Source organism: Sceloporus occidentalis, unplaced genomic scaffold, assembly GCF_023333645.1.
Source record: "Sceloporus occidentalis isolate IW3139 unplaced genomic scaffold, rSceOcc1.0.p SCAF_311, whole genome shotgun sequence".
Lineage (NCBI taxonomy): Eukaryota > Metazoa > Chordata > Lepidosauria > Squamata > Phrynosomatidae > Sceloporus > Sceloporus occidentalis.
This window is the reverse complement of record NW_028317291.1, coordinates 314822-337135: the sequence shown is the minus strand read 5'-3', so window position 1 is coordinate 337135 and position 22314 is coordinate 314822. Positions and strand designations below refer to the sequence as shown.

At 42.0% G+C, this 22314-nt stretch overlaps 1 protein-coding gene across 1 annotated transcript; it reads left to right on the top strand.

Moving 5' to 3' along the window:
- Positions 1 to 4570: 4570 nt before the first annotated feature.
- On the top strand, positions 4571 to 20416 carry LOC149274913 (lon protease homolog, mitochondrial). The gene is made up of 18 exons (XM_089505107.1): positions 4571 to 4675; positions 9129 to 9217; positions 9625 to 9744; positions 10323 to 10542; positions 11940 to 12001; positions 12145 to 12274; positions 12764 to 12847; positions 12929 to 13149; positions 13329 to 13467; positions 14209 to 14387; positions 14643 to 14730; positions 15005 to 15127; positions 15787 to 15903; positions 17592 to 17732; positions 17866 to 18031; positions 18176 to 18384; positions 18740 to 18904; positions 20267 to 20416. Exons 2-18 carry the CDS (start codon positions 9147 to 9149, stop codon positions 20414 to 20416), a joined length of 2385 nt encoding a protein of 794 aa, XP_089361233.1. The 5' UTR covers positions 4571 to 4675; positions 9129 to 9146.
- Positions 20417 to 22314: the final 1898 nt, after the last annotated feature.

Sequence of the window (22314 nt, the reverse complement as noted above, 5' to 3'; positions counted from 1 at the left end):
GATAGGTAAGGTGTATCTGGTGCAGATTCTTGCTTCTTCATATTGAAAATTGACAAGGTCTTCCTGAGAAGAACAAATACTTGCTCTACAGTCTTTAAACACATGCCCTGGTTTACCACAGTACTGACACAGGTTCAGGGACCTATGGCGGGCCTTCTCTTCAGGTGTCCGAGCGCCTCTTATCATACAAATTTGCATGGGTTCCTCAGTATTAGTAACAGGTACAGTAGGAGCTTGGAGTGATGGTGGAGTGAATACTCTGGATGGGGTGGCTGTGGAAGGTAATCACTGAACTCTTCTTTCCCTAAGACTGAATAGATAGACAAATTAAGTCCTCATTGTTTCATGGGGTTCAAATACAGTGAAGGAAAACATTTTTTGATCCCCTGCTGATTTTGTACGTTTGCCCACTGACAAAGACATGATCCGTCTATAATTTTAATGGTAGGTATATTTGAATAGTGAGAGACAGCAAATAACAACAAAAAAATCCAGAATAATGCATTTAAAATAAATTATGAATTGATTTGCATTTTACTCAGTGAAATAGGTATTTGACTCCTTTGCAAAACATGACTTAATACCTGGTGGCAAAACCCTTGTTGGCAATAACAGAGGTCAGACGTTTCTTGAAGTTGGCCACCAGGTTTGCACACATCTCAGGAGGGATTTTGTCCCACTCCTCTTTGCAGATCTTCTCCAAGTCATTAAGGTTTCAAGGCTGTCGTTTGGCAACTCGAACCTTCAGCTCCCTCCACAGAGTTTCTATGAGATTAAGGTCTGGAGGCTGCCTAGGCCACTCCAGGACCTTAATGTGCTTCTTCTTGAGCCACTCCTTTGTTGCCTTGGCTGTGTGTTTTGGGTCATTGTCATGCTGGAATACCTATCCATGACCCATTTTCAATGCCCTGGCTGAGAGAAGGCGGTTCTCACCCAAGATTTGACAGTACATGGCCCCATCCATCATCCCTTTGATGCAGTGAAGTTATCCTGTCCCCTTAGCAGAAAAACACCCCCAAAGCATAATGTTTCCACCTCCATGTTTGACGTTGGGGATGGTGTTCTTGGGGTCATAGGCAACATGGCGAGTTAAGTTGATGCCAAATAGCTCGATTTGGTTTTATCTGACTACAACACTTTCACCCAGTTTTCCTCTGAATCATTCAGATGTTAATTGGCAAACATCAGACAGCCTTGTACATGTGTTTTCTTGAGCAGGGGGACTTTGCAGGCGCTGCAGGATGTTAGTTCTTCACGGCATAGTGTGTTACCAATTGTTTTCTTGGTGACTATGGTCCCAGCTGCATTGAGATCATTGACAAGATCCTCCCACGTAGTTCTGGGCTGATTCCTCAAAGTTCCCGTGATCATTGTAACTCCACGAGGTGAGGTCTTCCATAGAAACCGAGGGAGATTGACAGTTATTTTGTGTTTCTTCTACTTGCGAATAATCGCACCAACTGTTGTCACCTTCTCACCAAGCTGTTTGGTGCCCATTCCAGCCGTGTGTAGGTCTACAATCTTGTCCCTGACATCCTTGGACAGCTCTTTGGTCTTGGCCGTGGTAGAGAGTTTGGAATCTGATTGATTGCGTCTGTGGACAGGTGTCTTTTATACAGGTAACACGCTGAGATTAGGAGCACTTGTTATCTGTATAAAAGACACCTGGGAGCCAGACATCTTGCTGATTGATAGGGGATCAAATACTTATTTCACTGAGTAAAATGCAAATCAATTTATAATTTATTTGAAATGCGTTATTCTGGATTTTTGTGTTTTTATTCTGTCTATCACTGTTCAAATAAGCCTAGCATTAAAATTATAGACTAATCATGTCTTTGTTAGTGGGCAAACATACTAAATCAGCAGGGGATCAAATATTTTTTCCTTCACTGTATGTCCAAATAGCACATTGGTGCTGACTACTGACAAGATGTAGAAATTAAACCCCTCCCAAACGTGGCTTTTAAGCCCCAAACAACCCGACAAACCTACGCGTGGGTGGTATCACTGTACTCAGAGTTGCTGATCACATATTGGAGTTAGTGATGGGAAGTTCGGATCATTAAAGTGAATCGGATCATTTCGATTCGTTCACTGAAATGATCCGATTCATGATCCGAATCTTCGGATCACTCAGTGTGACTCACAGGAGTTACTGTTTTCCAGTAACTCCGTGCAGGGACACTAACGATTGGCCCCGCCCCTTTCATTATGAATTCTCCCCCCTGCCTCCAGTGATGTCAATCATTGGGATTCGAATCAGTCAGATAATATTACCATACTGTTATAAATAATACATTAATAATCACTGCCCCCAGGATTTACATTCCCCTTTACCTGCAACTGCACCTTAAGCTAACTTTATTAAATTAATTAAATTAACCCTCACCATTAAATTAACCCTAAACACCCCATCAACCATGTCTGCCCCTAAAATTAACCCTTAACACCCCATCAACCATGACTGCCCCTAAAATTAACCCTTAACACCCTATTAAGCATACCTGCCCCCAAATTAACCCTAAACATCCCATTAAGCATAACTGCCCCCAAATTAACCCTAAACACCCCATTAAGCATAACTGCCCCCAAATTAACACTAAAGACCACATTAAGCATAACTGCCCCTAAATTAACCCTAAACACCCCATTAAGCATAACTGCCCCCAAATTAACCCTAAACACCCCATTAAGCATAACTGCCCCCAAATTAACACTAAAGACCCCATTAAGCATAACTGCCCCTAAATTAACACTAAAGACCCCATTAAGCATAACTGCCCCTAAATTAACACTAAAGACCCCATCAACCATACCAATTTATCAGGTAATTTATCTGGAGTGCATGCAATTAATTTAGGGGCAGTTATGGTTAATGGAGTATTTAGGGTTAATTTCAGGGGCCGTTATGGTTAATGGGGTCTTTAGGGTTAATTTCAGGGGCTGTTATGGTTAATGGGATCTTTACGGTTAATTTCAGGGGCAGTTATGGTTGATAAGGGTAAATTTTATGCTGATGACTGAGGGTTAATTTAATTAATTTAATAAAGTTAACTGTAGGTGCACTTATAGGTAAAGGGGGGCAAACTTATGGGAATCTAAATCCTGGGGGCAGTGTGAACATTCTTAATGTATTTATTTATAAAAGTATGGTATCAGTAATATTCTCTGTAAGATCCGGATCCCTGTAAGATTCGAATCATTTGAATCATTGAATCATTCGAGTCTTCGGATCATTCGAATCATTGAATGAGTCTCTAACTCTATGAGTCATCGTTCCTGTGTGAATTAATGAGCTGTAACCTGACCCCAGAGTCTGTGTCTGAGTGCTCTGCAGATGACTCACAGCTCTAGGATCAGGTTACAGCTGAATGATTCACAGACTGAACCCCTACAAATGAATCGTTCAGTCTACTGAACCGATTCATCCGGATCACTAAAAAGAACCGGATCAAATGAACGATTCGTTCATGATCCGGACATCACTAATTTGAGTGTTGCTTGACAGTGACATATACTAGGAGCTATGAATTCATACCTGACGTACAAAGTGTGCTAAAACAGAAAAAAAAACCATTACTGCCACAAACATTGACAAAGTCTGGTGGTAGAATTTGTGTGTGGAAAATACCACCATTTGAAATACCCAGGGGTGTTTAGTTTTCAAAAATAACTGGGTGGTGTTTGGCTGTGACATATCCCAGGAGCTGTAAAATTATACCCGAAGTACGATTTTTGTGTGTGTGTGGGGTGAACAACAAAAAATACTTCAATGATGCTTTCATACGCGAGTTTGTGACAAATTGCTAGGTATCTTGTTGGATTTGTTATTTAAATGCTTTGGTCCTGAAAAAAAGAGGCTTAAAACGTCATATCCCAGGGCAGGGTGGGAGGTGAAGGTCGCAGTTATTCAAAAACTGACACAAAATTACGGTGCTTACATAAAGCTGGCATTGCAAGGCCGTTGGAATTACATATTACCAGAACTTAACATGGCGACACAGGCTTCCGTTGAGCCAAGGCCTATGAGGAAACAGAGACTTTGGAATCAGATAGGCGAAGCAAGGGCAGAATTTGTGGCATCATCACAGTGCGACGGAAGCAGCGTGCTCGCAAAGCGGGGACGGGGAAGGAGAAGGATCGGGATTGGTGTTATACAATGACAGCTTATGTTTGGTTGGGGTGCTACAGCCGATGGCTGGGGGTTCATAGGTTAGGCATTGGCAGCGCTCGGGAGTGTCTTTCCAGTTGGACAGTCCCGAGAACTAGAAAGTCGTACACGGTAGTAAACCAGATAGGTTCTAGATCTTGTTACAACCAGGTTACATCAGCGAGGATATCGCTTAGCCGGAACCTCAGGGCAGCTACCACCTCTTTCTATTCGGTTCAGCGACACCAGCAAGCAGTGCGCAGCCGTGCCTTTCATGACTTCGGAAACCGTGGAAATAGTGCTTTTTCTGGGGACGATGGTGTGGAGAGCGGAGGCAGCGGGGAAGATGAAGGGGGTAGTGGAGGGGACGAGGGAGGCAGCAGTGGGGTAGAGAGCGCTGAGTACACTGCGCCCCTTGTGACAGCTCTTACCCCGTTGATTGTCCCAGAGGTCTTTCCTAATGTCCCTGTGATCGCTGTGTCCAGAAATCCAGTGTTTCCCCGTTTCGTCAAGATTATAGAGGTACGGTGTTATTAAATAGTATTATGATTCATAAGGTAATGGGAATGTTAATATTGGGCCAATGTTTGTTGAAACACTGATTTATGTTGTTTTCAATCATCGTGTTATGTAGGTGTTCAGAATCACCATACACTTTCCTATTGTGTCTTCACCCTTTTTGCATTTAGCTCTTTCCGGGCTTCAACTGATATGATGATGAAGTTCAAGACCCATGGGATCTGTTCACTAAACATGAACATTTTAACTTGCTGACTAAACTTCCCACGTGGGTAGGATGGGTAGTGCATAGTTGAATCAGTGTGGTCAACAATATGACACTCCAGCCACATATGCACTTTAAACCATGGTAGTCAAGTAGGCAGTCCCTTTTAAATGTCCATTGTTCCCACCTGCACACACATCAGGGAATTCTGCGTAATTGTCCCATATGCATTTGCTTCTTTCCTCAACCCCACAGCTTTTTGTGTATGCAACTGAATGCATCTCTAGACACATTATATTCTTGCCTCCAGTCAGCTGCAACGCTGGCTCGGTAATGCGTTCCGGGAGGTTCTAATGCACGTGCGTAGAAAGCGATCCCATAGATTTCACATGATATGTCGGAACTGGAATGTTCCTTTTAAAGGGATGCTTTGGTCGTTATATGATAACTGAGATCCCTTTAAATTGTCACCTTTAATATTATGATGTCTTATAAACCTCGACCAATGGAACAACAAATATGCCTTTTTTACGTATGCTCTGTGTCCAGGTGTAGATATTGGTCTGTTTCATCCAGACCATCATGGACATTTTGGTCAACTATGGCATTTACACAGAAGTAGCATTTCCCATTCATCAAAACTTTGTATCATTTGTATTTCTCTAGTCACATATTGTTCCAAGTTTTAATCATTAACATTAAGGGCATGCTGTTTCAACTGACCGACATACTATAGGTTATCCATAGCCAACCCTGACAAGTTTCACCTCCAAAGCAGAGTGAGCTAGGCCTTCATAATACAGTGAGGGGAGTGACTTTTAAGAAAATTCCCTGACTTGCCCATCCATTGTGCAGGGCCACTCAGTCTTTTCTTGCAGCCCACTGGCGTTGGACCTGATTTCTGGCATGTCAGGCATCCGCACCAGGCCATGTTATATGTGTGTGCCCACAGATTTTTTGAGTGCCACCACAGGCTCTCATTGCCACTGCCTCAAGTCATTCTGTTCAGGATTGAAGCTGGCAGCACCTCATACTGCTGATACACTAGCCCACGCTGCTTCAAACTTAAGGTCAGGGACCAAAAGAGGGTCACGAGATGCCGGTCACTATGCTCCTCTGCCCTTATTATACGGAGTACTGAATTGTGCAATAGCATTTAACACTGTGATGGCTGTTACAAAGAATCGCTGAGATAATGAAATACGAATAAGGATCATATGCCACTGTATGCTGGCACTGTCTCATGGGCCAGAAGTTGCCTGCCCATCCTGTAATCACACAAATAAGTGTGGAATGTATGTGTTAGTCCAATGGGTCACAAGATCAAACATTGGAAAAACACAGCAGTAGCCTACTAGACAACTGGGCTGTCTTTGCATGTGAAATGTAAAGGCTTAGAAGCTCTATAGAGCATTTCATATTGAATGAAAATGGTGGTCCCAGATAATAATTTTTTTTTAATGTACTTTAACGTGTGTGCAATTTTCAGAGCTTCCAATTGTTTCAGTGGAGCCCAAAATGTTATTTAATCATTACATGATGAGGTACTGGGTAGCCTCTGTCACTGTCCTATATACGGTTTCATGGCAGATTTTGGGCTCTGAATATTTACATGTGAACTGAGGCACCGCTTGATTTATGTGGAGTGGAAGCCGGTGTTCTGTTTAATATGACTACGTCCTTGGACTAATGGCTGTGTGCCAAGCCTCAAGACCTTGGATGGTGGAATAACATAGTGTTTGCATTGATATCCAGGCCTGCTCCTCATGCCTTTTACGTTAACAATTAACGACTAACAATTAACACATACATGATATGTAACACGTGATTTTGATTCAAGATTGATTTCTATCTAAAATACTTATTTTATATATATATATATATATATATATATATATATATTAAAGAGGAGCAACACTACCATTGACACTCCAGCCATCATATGTCTAGCAAAATACCCTTGTGTCAAAGTGCTCCCACTGGATTTATTAGGAGTGTCTGTTACTGTCCATATGTTTGTCTTTCACTTTCTTTGGACACCATTTTTTACTCCATTCTAGGAGTTCACTGGGGTGTTTTTCTTGATTAGTCTTTAGAAATAAGTAGGGCTGCAACTAACGATTATTTTAATAATCGATTAGTTGGCCGATTATTTTTTCGATTAATCGATTAATCGGATAAAAAAAAACAATATGCAAATTTTTTGTTTAAAATAATTTAATGAACTGGATGTTAAAAAACAACTTAAAATTTACATTAACATTCTTATTTTGTTATGATGTAATAAAAAAACAATATTTTCAAAGTACAAAAACCCAAACACAATATTTATGAAACAAAATAACCCCAAACATTCTGAAAAGAGGTGGACTATTACTGTTCAAGAAACTTTGCACCCAGCACTTTGCACCCGGCACTTTGCACCCAGCACTTTGTCCCACCCCTGGCACTTTGCACCCGGCACTTTGCCCCAGCCCTGGCACTTTGCCCCAGCCCTGGCACTTTGCCCCAGCCCTGGCACTTTGCCCCAGCCCTGGCACTTTGCCCCAGCCCTGGCACTTTGCCCCAGCCCTGGCACTTTGCACCCAGCACTTTGCACCCAGCCCTGGCACTTTGCACCCAGCACTTTGCACCCAGCCCTGGCACTTTGCACCCAGCCCTGGCACTTTGCACCCAGCCCTGGCACTTTGCACCCAGCCCTGGCACTTTGCACCCAGCCCTGGCACTTTGCACCCAGCACTTTGCACCCAGCCCTGGCACTTTGCACCCAGCACTTTGCACCCAGCACTTTGCACCCAGCCCTGGCACTTTGCACCCAGCCCTGGCACTTTGCACCCAGCCCTGGCACTTTGCACCCGGCCCTGGCACTTTGCACCCGGCCCTGGCACTTTGCACCCGGCACTTTGCACCCAGCCCTGGCACTTTGCACCCAGCCCTGGCACTTTGCACCCAGCCCTGGCACTTTGCACCCAGCCCTGGCACTTTGCACCCAGCCCTGGCACTTTGCACCCAGCCCTGGCACTTTGCACTGTGCCCCTGCACCCAGTCTCCAACTCTGCCCTGCACCCAGCCCTGCCCCCACATTCTGCCCTGCCCCCACATTCTGCCCTGCCCCCACACTCACACCCTGCACCCACTCTGCTCTGCACCCACACTCACACTCTGCCCTGCACCCAGTCTCCAACTCTGCCCTGCACCCCCACCCCCACTCTGCCCTGCACCCCCACCCCCACTCTGCCCTGCACCCAGTCTCCTGCCCTGCCCCCACACTCACACCCTGCCCTGCATCCCCACCCCCACCCTGCCCTGCACTCAGTCTCCTACCCTGGCCTGCCCCCCCCACCCCCACTCTGCCCCCCCCACCCCCACTCTGCCCTGCATCCCCTGAAACCCCACCCCCGCGAATCGCTCTGTGCGAATGGAGCCACTCGCACAGAGCGGTTCGCTCTGTGCGAATGGAGCCACTTGCACAGAGCGAACCGCTCTGTGCGAACGGAGCCACTCGCACAGAGCGAATCGCTCTGTGCGAACGGAGCCACTCGCACAGAGCGAATCGCTCTGTGCGAACGGAGCCACTCGCACAGAGCGAATCGCTCTGTGCGAACGGAGCCACTCGCACAGAGCGAACCACTCTGTGCGAACGGAGCCACTCGCACAGAGCGAACCGCAACTAAAAGAAGGCGCGTGTAGCGGAAGCAGGGAACGCTCGCGGAGGTAAGTAAAAGGAGCCGAGTGCTCCAACAACGAATTGATCACTCGATTAATCGATAACGGAAATCGTCGACAACGATTTCCGTTATCGATTATTATCGATTTTATCGATTCGTTGTTTCAGCCCTAGAAATAAGCAGTGGTGAAAACAACTGTGTATATCCTGCAAGATGTATGTTCAGTCACTTATTCTATCAGATGGCTTAACATGGCATTAAAAATACATAAGGGTTGTTTAGTTAAAGCGTAGGCAGTTTACAGGGTTGCCTCATACGGCTAAATCTAAAATATAAAAATTGAGTTTAGACCTAGTGGATTGGTTGTGGAGTATTGACAAATATTCCTCACATTTTAAATTACTTCTCGTACTCGGTGTTATTGATGACCGTATTCCCCTCTTGGAAAAGGTACCGTTAGAGGAAAAACAATTCCCAAGTTTGAGAAAACTATTTTAACGTAAGGGGTGATTGGCACTCGTCAAAGACCTAAATAAATGACTGCTTTTCGACAAATGAGACGTAACTGTTTCTTGCCTTCAAGGTCAAAAATCCAAATCTGATGGCAGTTTTAAGACGGAAAGTACGCTTGGCACAGCCATATGCTGGAGTATTTCTCAAAAAGGATGACAAGTAAGTTTTTAACAGATGACTGATGAACAAAATGAAAGTCTTACAGAACGTAAGCAATTAACTGACATTATGGTAGCTGCTAGTCAACCCAGCTTTGCCCACACATACTTACATATTCATTGTGGCTGTTCTTTTTTTCATGCATGTCTCCTGATGAAAAATGATTCTACTTAGATAAAGCATTACTTGCACTTTTACATTTTCTTATTTCTTCTGTAAGCTTAACGTCATAACAATCTTTGTAAGACCTCCATTACATTATATGGCAACCACCTATTAGTATCTTTTTTGTTGCTGGCAAAAAAAAGGCCAAATTTATAATTAAATAATTATTTTTTTTGGAAAGGTATTAAGCATGCAACAGTACTAGGAGTGATGTCTCTAGTCACCTTTTCTTTTCTCCCCAGTAATGAGTCAGATGTTGTTGGAAGCCTAGATGAAATCTATCAGACTGGAACCTTTGTTCAGATCCATGAGATGCAAGACATGGAGGACAAGCTGCGTATGATTGTCATGGGCCACAGGAGGTTGGTGCTTTCGACATGAGATTTCTGATTAGCTTGAGCTGAGAGGTCAAAAATATATGCAAATTTCTGGATTTCTCAATCATTTACAATTACGTACAAACAAAAAAAAAAACACATTTTAGAAGACATAATGACCCCTGCGAAATGTATGGTTTTGGAATCTGTGAGCACCAAGGCCATAGTACATTAAAATTGTAACGGGTCCTTTATTTCAAACATAGACTAAAAGAAATGGCCCGTATAGTTGTCCTTCTATCCTTCTTTGGTGCCCCTCTTTTTATAGGAGCTCAAAAGTGTTGTGTGTAACCGCACTAAAAGTTACATAAATAGCTGTCGATAGGTCACAAATGCACATAAAAATGTTAACTGAAACTCTGTCCCTAGCCAAACCCTTAATGACAACCCCAAAACAAAAATGTCCCTGTGTTCAGTTGAAGTGTTGTGAGGTGTGAAGGTGATCTTTATCATAGGTTTATATGTAGAAGAGCAGAGAAAGATGATTTGGGTATGGCTCATGGAATATTTTCAAGATATGTTTTTGCATGATAACAAAAGGTTGCTTTTGTTCTTACATTTAGAATACGTATCAACAAGGAGCTTGATGTGGAAGCAGATGGGGCCAAAAGTGAAGAAAAAGCAGAAGGGAAAAGGAAAGGACGTAATTCAGCATCACGGCTAATCAAGGAGATGGAGAAAAGGGAGCAGATGTTGATTGATCCAAATGTGCCCACAGGGGTACTGATGGTGGAAGTGGACAACGTGGTTCATGAGGAATTCCAGAACTCAGAGGAAGTCAAAGTATGTTAGGCCTTAATTATTTTTTGGTTTATACCAATAATTCCTTTAATTTGTATTTTTTTTGTGTGTCTTAAGGCAAGTAACTACCGTATTTGCTTGATTATAAGACGACCCCCCAAAATCAAAATATTAATTTAGGAAAAAAACAAAAAGCCTGAATATAAGACTACCCTATAGGAAAAAGTTTTACTAGTAAATATTAATTCATGTAAACTATTTTTTCATATTTCATAAAAGCTATGATTGAGAAAAATATATTTTTTTTTATTTCCTTTTATTTGCCAACCTGCCCCCTAGTTATGCACATCTGCCCCCAGGCTTGCCACTCTGCCCCCAGAAATGCCTTATACCCCCCTATTTGCCATTCTGCCCCATGATGTGCCTTTTAACCCTCTATATGCCACTCTGCCTCCAGAAATGTCTTATACCCTCCTATATGCCACTGTGCCCCATGATATGCCTTTTAACCCCCTATATGCCCCTCTGCCCCATGATATGCCTTTTAACCCCCTATATGCCCCTCTGCCCCATGATATGCCTTATACCCCTATATGCCACTCTGGCATATAGGGGGTTAAAAGGCATATCATGGGGCTGAGTGGCATATAGGGGGTTAAAATGCATTTCTGGAGATATATATATATAACTGCTAACAGCAATCACACTCCTATCAAGCCAAGGCAGCCAGTACATGCTGGAACCTGGGGATGATAGTAGTGTGATTACAGCCTCCCTATGCCATGCTACCACCCCCACCCCCCTTACACATCCATGCTATCACACACACACTCATTCACAAACATTTAAATACTCATTCATTCCATTAATCACACATACTTCACACATTAATCACAAAAACCCTCCCCCACCCCCTTACCTGAACTGCAGATCTCTCACTTGCAGACTTCTGCAGGGGTGTGGCTGTGCGAGCAACTTCTCTGGCCCCGCCCCCAGAGGAAGGGGGGGGGGGTAGAGTTATGTGAGGAGTTATGTGCTAGCTTCCTGTTCTCCTGCTTGTAGTAGCAGAGACGCTGCTCGCGACCAAAGCCCGGTAAGCAGCATGGCCCCAGCACATATTTTTTTGGGGGTCTGATTAGAAGACGACCTCTATTATAAGACGAGGGGTATTTTTCAGGGCATTTGCTCTGGAAAAAGCCTCGTCTTATAATCAAGCAAATATGGTACTTGTTAAGAACCAGATGATTCATTTGCTACATATACTTTGTGTTCAATAACTGAAGAATCATGTAACAATCTGTATAGGACATCATAGTTCCATGTACCTTTCTGTGTATGCCACACACTGTGCCTTTTTCACGTTTTACTTTCATATCCCTTCTTGTCAATGCTTCGTACACCTGAAGGATTTTTTTCTCCTTTTATTTTCTGTTGCTTAGGCTCTAACAGCTGAAATAGTGAAAACCATCCGTGATATCATAGCACTAAATCCTCTTTACAGGTTGGTTACAAACATCTGCTGTAACTTATCTTTTTAAATCATGTACTGCACAATTGCACCTTAGTTCATTTTAACATTTCCTGCTGGTATGATGAAATATTCTCTAGAAATATTTAATATATTTAACTATTTTTCCTGTACAGAGAGTCAGTCATGCAGATGATGCAGGCTGGTCAAAGAGTGGTGGACAATCCGATCTATTTAAGTGACATGGGGGCAGCACTGACTGGAGCCGAGTCCCAGGAGCTGCAAGATGTCTTGGAAGAGACAAATGTAAGTAGCACCATTAGGGAAAACGTACAGTTATTAAAAGCAGAAATGTGAGAGAGAAACGATTTGTGACCACTCATCATCCTCAATTACTTCTTATTTCTGGCTGTTTACCATCTTGAAAATGGGGCTTCGTGGGACACAACCACCTCTTACTAAATTACTTTCATGTGTTAACCTTATTTGCATGCGCCTACCCAGAATCCCCTGTGGCTGTGGCAGCACCATGAGATTTCTGAGGGAAAAAGACAAGCCTTCTGGCCTGTCTGGTGTCTGTAGATGAGTGTTTAATAATGCTTCTACTACCCCCTTAATTTTAAGTGGAAGGGTTTTCCATCACCTTTACCCACCACAACTTTTTGTTAATGTTTTTAAAACACGGAGATGTGGCCCAAGGTGTGTTCTTTAATTAAGGCAACATAAAACTGATAAACTAATTAGGAAATGGTTGTTCTAGCCTTCTATGACTTATATTATTTTATCCTTTTGAAGATACCAAAGAGGCTGTACAAATCACTTTCTTTGTTGAAGAAGGAATTTGAGCTAAGTAAACTTCAACAGAGACTTGGCCGTGAGGTGAGTGAATAACCTTAACCTTTCTAGGCCCCGCTTTGTTCTTGAATTAGATGGTGAATTCAGTTTCTGCCTGTCCTGCAGGTGGAGGAGAAAATAAAGCAAACGCACAGGAAGTACCTGCTGCAGGAGCAGCTGAAAATAATCAAGAAGGAACTCGGTTTAGAGAAGGAAGACAAGGATGCCATTGAGGAGAAATTCCGAGAGCGTTTAAAGGAGCTCACAGTTCCCAAGCATGTCATGGAGGTCATCGATGAAGAGCTTGGCAAGCTGGGTCTACTTGACAATCATTCCTCTGAATTTAAGTAAGAATCCTTTCAGTGACTTGATGCTCATATGGTTTAATACTAATTGGTAGTATTTGGATTCAGTAAGTGTCATGCTTACCTATGTGTGTCCATTGTTTGTCTTTTAAGTAGAATGCGTGTCTTTATATTGAATGTTCTCTCTTGCTTGATGGTACATTGTTGGTTTCTGTACACAGTGTCACACGAAATTACCTAGACTGGCTGACATCCATTCCCTGGGGCAAGTATAGCCAGGAAAATCTGGATCTGAAGAGGGCAGAGGAGGTTTTAGAGGAAGACCACTATGGAATGGAGGATGTGAAAAAGAGAATATTGGTACAGCAGCTCTCTCTGAGCCCTTTTTTCTGTTTCCCAAGAGTCAATGTTTCTCTTTGTAGGGGCGTTGGCCTCCAGTTATGTTTGTGCTTTACATTGTAGATACATTTGTTTAATAGCTTGACTAGAGTTAGTTGACCTCTGACTTTAACAGCCTTCCCTTCCATTAGTCTACTGGGCTACCGAACCATCTAGGCCAATAGATGTAGCATATTAACACCTTCATGACGTTTCATGACATTATGAAAGCAAGTACCTTCTGACCTGGAGGGAGTTTTTATTTTTATATATATATATATATATATATATATATATATATATACACACACACACACCTTTGAAACAGCAATGCATACATTCTAATATTTGCATTTTAATTGGCACAAAAATATAGTTTAGATTCCTTGTGTACATATAAGGTATTCCTAAACTCAAGACACCAAAGATAATGTAGTTTGGTTTACTCAGCTACTTTACCAAAATAATTGGTGCGTTTCTCATTTTTGTTCATCTTTTTTAGGCATAATATTCATACTAAATGTTAGGCTATACATATTAGTATGTTCATGTAGGTTAGAGAGCTTCAAATACAAGCACAGTGAAAACTGTTACAAAAATACAATTGTAATTGCTTTAATTGCATATCTATAATCATGTAACTGTTAAGTGGTCCTAATTGGTTGAAATTAAACCATCAAAAAGTTTTTTACATTTTTTTTTTTTTTAAATAATTTTATGCAGGAATTCATAGCCGTCAGCCAGCTACGTGGAAGCACCCAGGGAAAGATCCTTTGTTTCTATGGCCCTCCCGGAGTAGGAAAGACCAGCATTGCTCGCTCTATTGCTCGTGCACTGAGCAGGGAGTACTTTCGGTTCAGTGTGGGGGGTATGACAGATGTGGCTGAGATTAAGGGACACAGGTGGGTGTCTATACATTGGTTTCTGGTTTTCTCTGATAACTCACTCTTGTAATAGTGGATACTGCCCTCATATCTCATAATCTCTTCTGTTTTGGAGTAAGATGTGCATTAGACAATAATATGTAGCAGGAATTGATGATTTGCTAACTTGTTGAGTTTGGAATTACGCTCTCCAAATATTCTCAGTGTATAGTTTGTGGTTGAAGATATCCACCTATGAAGTTCAATGTTTTTGATTTGTTCGTGTATTTATAGGAGAACATATGTTGGGGCTATGCCTGGGAAAATTATTCAGTGCCTGAAGAAAACTAAAACTGAGAATCCCCTGATTCTTATTGATGAGGTAGGTTCTCCGGTGTATGCTGTATAAAAGAGGGACTGGTAGCTTCCACGTGAGCTACCTGCTGGCTACACCTAATCTATGTCTTATGCTAGCTAAGCTATATTTTAGATCCACAATGCTGATGGCAATCTGGGGAAAGCCACAGTTTCTCTATCATAATGCACTGTTTAAATAGCATCTTTCCTCCAGCCGGTGTTTTTGAATGTTTCTGTGTGTGTCTAGTATAAAATATGTGTATATATATATATGTGTGTATGACTATTTTTTCATGTAGGTGGATAAACTGGGCCGTGGTTATCAGGGGGATCCTTCCTCTGCACTTCTGGAACTCTTGGACCCGGAGCAAAACTCTAACTTTCTTGACCATTACTTGGATGTTCCCGTCGACTTATCTAAGGTGAGATTTACCATAGCCTATCAACTTAGACATAACAGGTAGGTTTCTATCTGTTGCGTACATATTGTCCTATTAGCTTCTACAGATACTACTTCACAGATAGCTATGGCATTTTTTTTGCCACGACTGTTGGACAATAAGAGTGCATCTATAATTAAAATAGTTTGTCCATGTGTTCCATGGGAAATGTTTGCGACCAACTGTAGAGAAATCTAGCAAACAGAGTGCCAGAAAACAATACTGTAGTAATATGAAGCTATATCTTTATGTAAGTGAAATATTTTGTATAGCTGGGTATATATAGTTGTATATCAACCGTGGATTGTAATCCATTGGCAACCTAAAAAAGACACATTGAACGTGATAGTATTTACGATCCAATCTGCCTACTTATTACCTACCCTAAGGCCTCAAACCTAATTTGCTCCTTGGCTTTAGTTGTGAGTAAGATTGTCCCATACTTGCTTACTTCTCCTTGCTATGGTGGTGCTGGTGGTCAATATCAGCCACTTTTACAATGTGTTTGTGTCATTTTCTCCAAGATAAACATGTTGAACTCCTTTATTGTTTTCTGAAATGTTTTCCCATTCAGTAGGCTTTTATCTTTTTTTTCAAAAGGAATAAAAGACTAACTCAGATATACGGCATTTTTTTGTTAGGTTCTCTTCATTTGCACAGCTAATGTCACAGAGACTATTCCGGAGCCTCTGCGGGATCGTATGGAGATGATCAATGTCTCTGGATACGTGGCCCAGGAGAAGCTGGCTATAGCTGAGGTGAGGCACTCGCTGTGGTTTTACTGTAAATAACTCGCCTCTTTTTAACCCCTTAAGGACAATGGGCTGTCCCTAAACCCATTGAAAACCATGCATTTTGAGCCCGTACATGTATGGGCTTTGTCATTAAGGGGTTAAACTTTTGCATAGTTTTAATGTACACATACTTGATTAAAATGTAGTGATTTTTTTATAGAGGTTTCCTTCACCTATTTATATTTTGTGTATGTCGGCAGTCGCAGTAAGTAAGCGTATTTCACTTAGACAAAACCGTTCTATTCTAGTATGTTAAGTAAATAAACCTTAGCAGATGCGTATTTTTTAACTCTTCAAATTTAATGAAATAAAACCGTGCAGACTTGCTTTCTCTCTTTTCATGGCAACAACATATCAGTTCCTGTGTTTGTGCCAAATGACAAGTTATCCCGTTATATGAACGAGGAGCTTGTGGAAATGGGGGTACACAGCTACAGTGTGAATGCTTGATCAGGCATTACCTTCTGGTAGGTGTCAACGCTGACACACTCCAGTATACTCTTGCTGGCTAATTGCACACACTGGTGATCGGAGATGAGATAGGGAGAAACAATATTTCTACCTTTTCCAAGAAATATATATTATGTGTGTGTATGTGTATATATATGTATGTATATATATGTGTGTGTGTGTATGTATGTATGTGTATATATATATATATATATATATATATATATATATATGTATAAAAAATATATACAAAATAATATATACAAAATAATAAACTACACATTGAGATTATTGACATCGTGGCATCACTGGCATCCATTAGTATTTGAGATCTATATCCATTTCTCACTGAAAATCATGCAAAAGAAAGAAAAAGAAAAAAATGCCCTGAAATCCTTTTGCCCTAGCACTTCAAGTAAAAAAAAAAAAATATATTTAAAAAAAAAAAACAAAAAACCTTCACTACCCCCAAACCCCTTAACCTAGTAGTAGTAAAAGTAATTCACCCTAATGTGATGTAAGGGATGGAGGTGGCCCTTTAGAACATAAAAAAATGTTTGTGGGGTGTTACTGTAATCAGTGCATGTTACTGAACGTAAATTGGGCATCGTTCAGCCGTGGTAACTACTGTGTAGAAGAAATCATAAGCAAAAGCAATTTAAAAAAAAAATGTATATCTTTTTTGGTTGCTTACATATTAGTATTCTTAATTATGTTTTCTGTGGTTTCAAAAGAAAGCCCTGCTTGTGCTATAAAAAAGGATGTGTAATTGGCGGAAAACAGGAACCTTAATTAAACGAACATATGGTAAAATGGCAAAAATTTGTCATCTGTACTTCAGTTCACTGCTTATTTCTTTACCTCCTAATATACCGGTTGCTTTTAATTGCTCACTTAAGTAATTAATGGTCCACTTCATACCTATTGTCATGTTGCATGCATACTGAAAACAACCTCACATGGCCCCCAATGCATTTTTCTACATGCAAATGACTTCCCGAGTCCAACATTCATTAAAAAAAATAAAAATGCATTTTGACCGTGTGAACACTACTGGTAATGGATGCAGAAAGAACAGAGCACTTTAAGTAAACATGTGCACGCCTCTTTAAACTGATAGCTAGTTTAGCTTTTCCCAACGTTTTCAGAGGTTTTATTACTAAAAAGTCGCACACTTATGCATCCTTGCTTCCTGTCCGCAGAGATACCTGGTACCACAGGCTCTAGCAATGTGTGGGTTGAATGAGCAGAAGACCAGGATTACATCAGAGGCACTGACCGTGCTAATCAAACAGTACTGCAGAGAGAGTGGTGTCCGAAACCTCCAGAAACAAGTGGAGAAGGTGAGAGCGAAGACTAAAAAAAGTAGGCCTTCTGAAGAAGGTTTCATAAAATGCATGCTCCATTATATACCAGGAATGAGGTTGTGTTTTAACGAAGCTCAGAAAGGTGCAATCTGTTTTTTGGGCTACCTAGGTACTGCGTAAGTCTGCCTTCAAGATTGTGAACGGAGAGGTTGAATTTGTTGAGGTGACGCCATCTAACCTGCAGGACTTTGTTGGAAAACCAATCTTCACTGTTGATAGGATGTACGATGTCACTCCACCTGGCGTAGTGATGGGCCTAGCATGGACTGCCATGGGTGAGGGCCGGAAAGAACAGCGCACTTTATTAGCTTTGTCACCGTACCGTTATTGTATTTTTTTCCAACATTTAGGTTATGTTTTAATATAAAGCCACAGTTACCGAGTCACATAATTTTCACTTACATTATTTCACATGTCAGGTGGCTCTACACTCTTCATTGAGACATCTCTTCGGCGTCCACTGGATAAGGACAGTAAGGATGGCTCCCTGGAAGTGACGGGTCAGCTTGGAGATGTCATGAAAGAGAGTGCAAAGATAGCCTACACTTTTGCTCGTGCCTTCCTGATGACTAAGAAAGCAGAAAATAATTTCTTGATGACGTCGCATATCCACTTGCACGTACCAGAGGTAAGAATGTCATAATTGCTAAGGGCCTATTTAGCTGTTTTTGTTACCAGATATTAATGCCTTGGTGGTTTATTTTCTCGTAGTAATTTCAAAAGTATTTGGTGGCGCAAACACATAAGAACAGTTCCTAAAATCATGCTTGCAATATTTGTAATAGGAATTAACCGCTGAAGACGCATTACCCCTGCTTGTGACACTTTAATGTTTATCCTGTGAAAACCTAATTCTTATTGGTCTTATTTTATGACTTTGTGTGCCTTTTGGTTAATATATCTGCTTTCTGGCGTTCTGTCACCACACTGTGTATTCATTGCTTACAGTATAGTATATAAAATGTTTTACCTGCCTTGTTTAGGGTGCCACGCCGAAGGATGGACCAAGTGCCGGTTGCACCATCGTCACTGCTCTGCTCTCGCTTGCATTAGGATGCCCGGCTCGCCAGAACCTGGCAATGACTGGAGAGGTTTCGTTGACAGGCAAAATCTTACCTGTAGGGGGCATCAAAGAGAAGACTATCGCTGTGAGTGATAAAATTGACTGCATGTGGTGGCAATCCATTGCAGAATAAAGATCATGGACACTTTCATGCAAGCTTTTACCCACCAACCAGTGTTGGAAAAACAAAGCTGTTTTTCACATATCCTTTACGGTTTTGCTTGGGGTTTTTGCCCCGGAAGAAGTGTTGAAGAAACTCAGTTTCTATTCATTAGCACTGTAGTTCAGTATTCACAGGGCCGGATAGCGGAAGAGCGCATGGACCTGTTGCTCCAGGGCCCCGGTGTTCTGAGGGGCCCCGGCATTCCGATCACCTGTCCCATAAAGTGCCGGCAATCCTCATCCCTCCCCAGTGGCAGAAGATGGAAAGCAGAGAAAAAGTTTGCTAAAGGCAGGAAATCCAGAGAAGGGGCCCTTCCTGTATAATTGCTCCATGGCCCAAAGTTCCTAAGGCAGTAGATCAGGGGTCCTCAAACTTTTTAAACAGGGGGCCAGTTCACGGTCCCTCAGACCGTTGGAGGGCCGGACTATAGTTAAAAAAACAAAACTATGAACAAATACCTATGCACACTGCATATATCTTATTTTGAAGTGAAGAAACAAAACGGGAATAAATACAATATTTAAAATGAAGAACAAGTAAAGTTAAATCAACAAATATACCCTACCCACTATATATCCCCCCACCCACTATATACCCTCTCCCCCCTAGCCACTATATATCCTCTCCCCCCTTACCCACTATATATCCTCCCCCCCCTTACCCACTATATATCCTTCCCCCCCACCCACTATATACCCTCTCCCCCCTAGCCATTATATACCCCCCCCCCACCTTGAAGTCCAGCGACGGGAGCACGATGCTTCTTTCTTCCTGCACCGCTCGCTGGTGCCCGCTGCTTCACTGCTGAGCGCAGTAATATGACGTCATATTTCGGCACCCAGCAGTGAAGCAGCGGGCACCAGCGAGCGGCTTTTAAAGGCTGCCTTTTTTTTGATGCGGGGGAGAACGCATCAGTGTTTAAAAGCCGCTTGCTGGTGCCGGCTGTTTCACTCGGTTGCCATGGGTGCACGCATGGGACGTCAGTGATGTCCCTGCGTGCGCCTGCTCCCAGCGGTCCCCGCGTTTTTAAAGTAAACGCGTGCCGCAGGGACTTCACAGAGGCATCCTTGTGTTCCGAAAGCATCTTTCGGAACACATGCATGTCCTCAGGCAAAATCACCCGGCGGGCCGTAGTTTGAGGACCCCTGCAGTAGATGCTGCTTGTGTATGATGTACCGATTTTAAAAATCTCTACATAATCTTTATTTCATTTGTAATTGTGTCTACTCTCTTAGTTCTTAGAGCTACTACATACTAATAACAAGCAATATCCTTTTCTTATAGGCTAAGAGAGCTGGGGTTACCTGTATCATACTTCCAGCAGAGAACAAGAAGGATTACTACGACCTGGCTTCATTCATCACCGAAGGGCTGGAAGTGCACTTTGTTGAGCATTATAAAGAGATTTATGACATTGTGTTTCCAGTACAGTGATGCCATTACCTTGTGCTCCACAAGGCGATCCCCAATTTCGGTGTCAGAGGGCCACTGGAATAGCGTGTTTGCTGCCACGCAGCCTCTCAAGATTTCATTATGGATTAACTTCCTATTTGGTTTAGTATATATGATATTTAATGACATTAAAATGTTTTTTAACTAGAAATGAGTGTTTGACATTTATGGCACGAGTCATCAAGTGGAATCTCTGCCATCCTTTCCTCGAGGCCTTTACTTAGCATATGATATTTGTAATATAAACCGGTAAACCCCCCCATATATTGTAAGATAAGCACATTCTCCCCTAACAGGACAATATTTTAAAGGTTTCTGCTTTAGGCTTTAGTTTACCCACCATAACTTATGTAATAGTATTTCTTAGCTACCCCAAGCCTCTGCTATTAAGCCAGTATCACAACCTCATGCTGACGAGTCCCATGAAGGACGAAACAGCTGTCCATGAGTGGTGATCTGGCTATTGCACCTCTTCCCGGGTTTTGTCTAAAGGCTGTCTTGTACAGCGGGCAATTACTTTCAAGGGATCCATGTATAAAGTGGATATAGAGGCAAAGGTGATAAATGTTAACCTTATTTGCATGTGCCTACCCAGAATCCCTTGTGGTTGTGGCAGCACCACGAGATTTGAGGGTCTGTAGATGAGTGTTTAATAATACTTCTACTACTGCTTTAGTATAAATACCCTGATGTAATCTAAATGTGAGGTTGAACAACTTGCATGTGTAAAGCAGAACGTGGGTGACAGACCCTGCAGGGGATATCCTGTCCTCCGATGACCTTCCGGGTGATGTCCCGATTTAAAAATGTAACAGTTTTTCGGCGTTTGCGCCGGAAGCCATTACATGAGATTGGGCAGCAGAAAGCCAGCAATGCTTTCAAACAAGGTCAGGACGTACCGCTGCGTCCATAGGGGTTTCTTAAGATGTGGGGGGGTTTTTTTGGATCTACTGGTACTCCCATAGGGGACAGAAGGGGTTAATATCCTTTGTTGATGTGTATATTAACATCTAAAAAGGACAGGATGAGTTCCAATTGGTGCTAAATATTTCTAGCTTTCAACATGTTTTGTTCAGGCTATCCAGTGACCTGCCAAATCAGGAAAACGGCTAGATTGTAAGCTTGCGAGCAGGGCCCCATGTACCTAATGTATCGGTTTAGCTTAGTTTGTAAATTCAAGTATTAGCATACCCCTTGAGTATATGTAAGAAGCGCTGTGTAAATTGCTGGCTTTACAGTCTTGTAGTCTTCCATGTATAAGTTAGTGTATGAAGGAGCAACACTACTTCCAATAGCAGTTTCCTTGTTTTGGAGGAATTGTCATATAAAACAAAATGTAACAACCGAGAAAAAAAAAAAAAAAAATTGCTATGGTCTCAAGACTTGCTCTATGACCTTAACCGCCTAATGACAAAGTGCATTGTTTTCAATGGGTTTTGGGACCGCCCATTGTATAATAACATGAACACGAGAAAAGTTTGAACCGACTAGTCATCCATCGAGAGTAGCTTTTGCTGGCATCTAGCGAGACAGCAGTTAATTTGTTCAACAAATCAAATGTCTTGAATAAAAGATTTTTGCAAAAGACATTTGTAGGACGTTATTTTGGGCTGAAGAGTGTGATTAAAGATTACTGCTCAACCAACCCTAAGGGATATTTAGGACATAGAATACTTGACACCGAGTCTTCCACTCCAAGGTACTGTTTTCCCAGTGTTATTTTCAAACACATTGAACAATAAATTGTTCTACTGAGAGTTCCACATAGAAACATTGCCAACGTAGTTAGGATTCGATGCTGAGCACTGCTGGGGAAGAATGCATAGGAGCTAGCTCATGTGCACTATTGCCTCCTTAGTGCAATTTGAAGGCCACTCGAT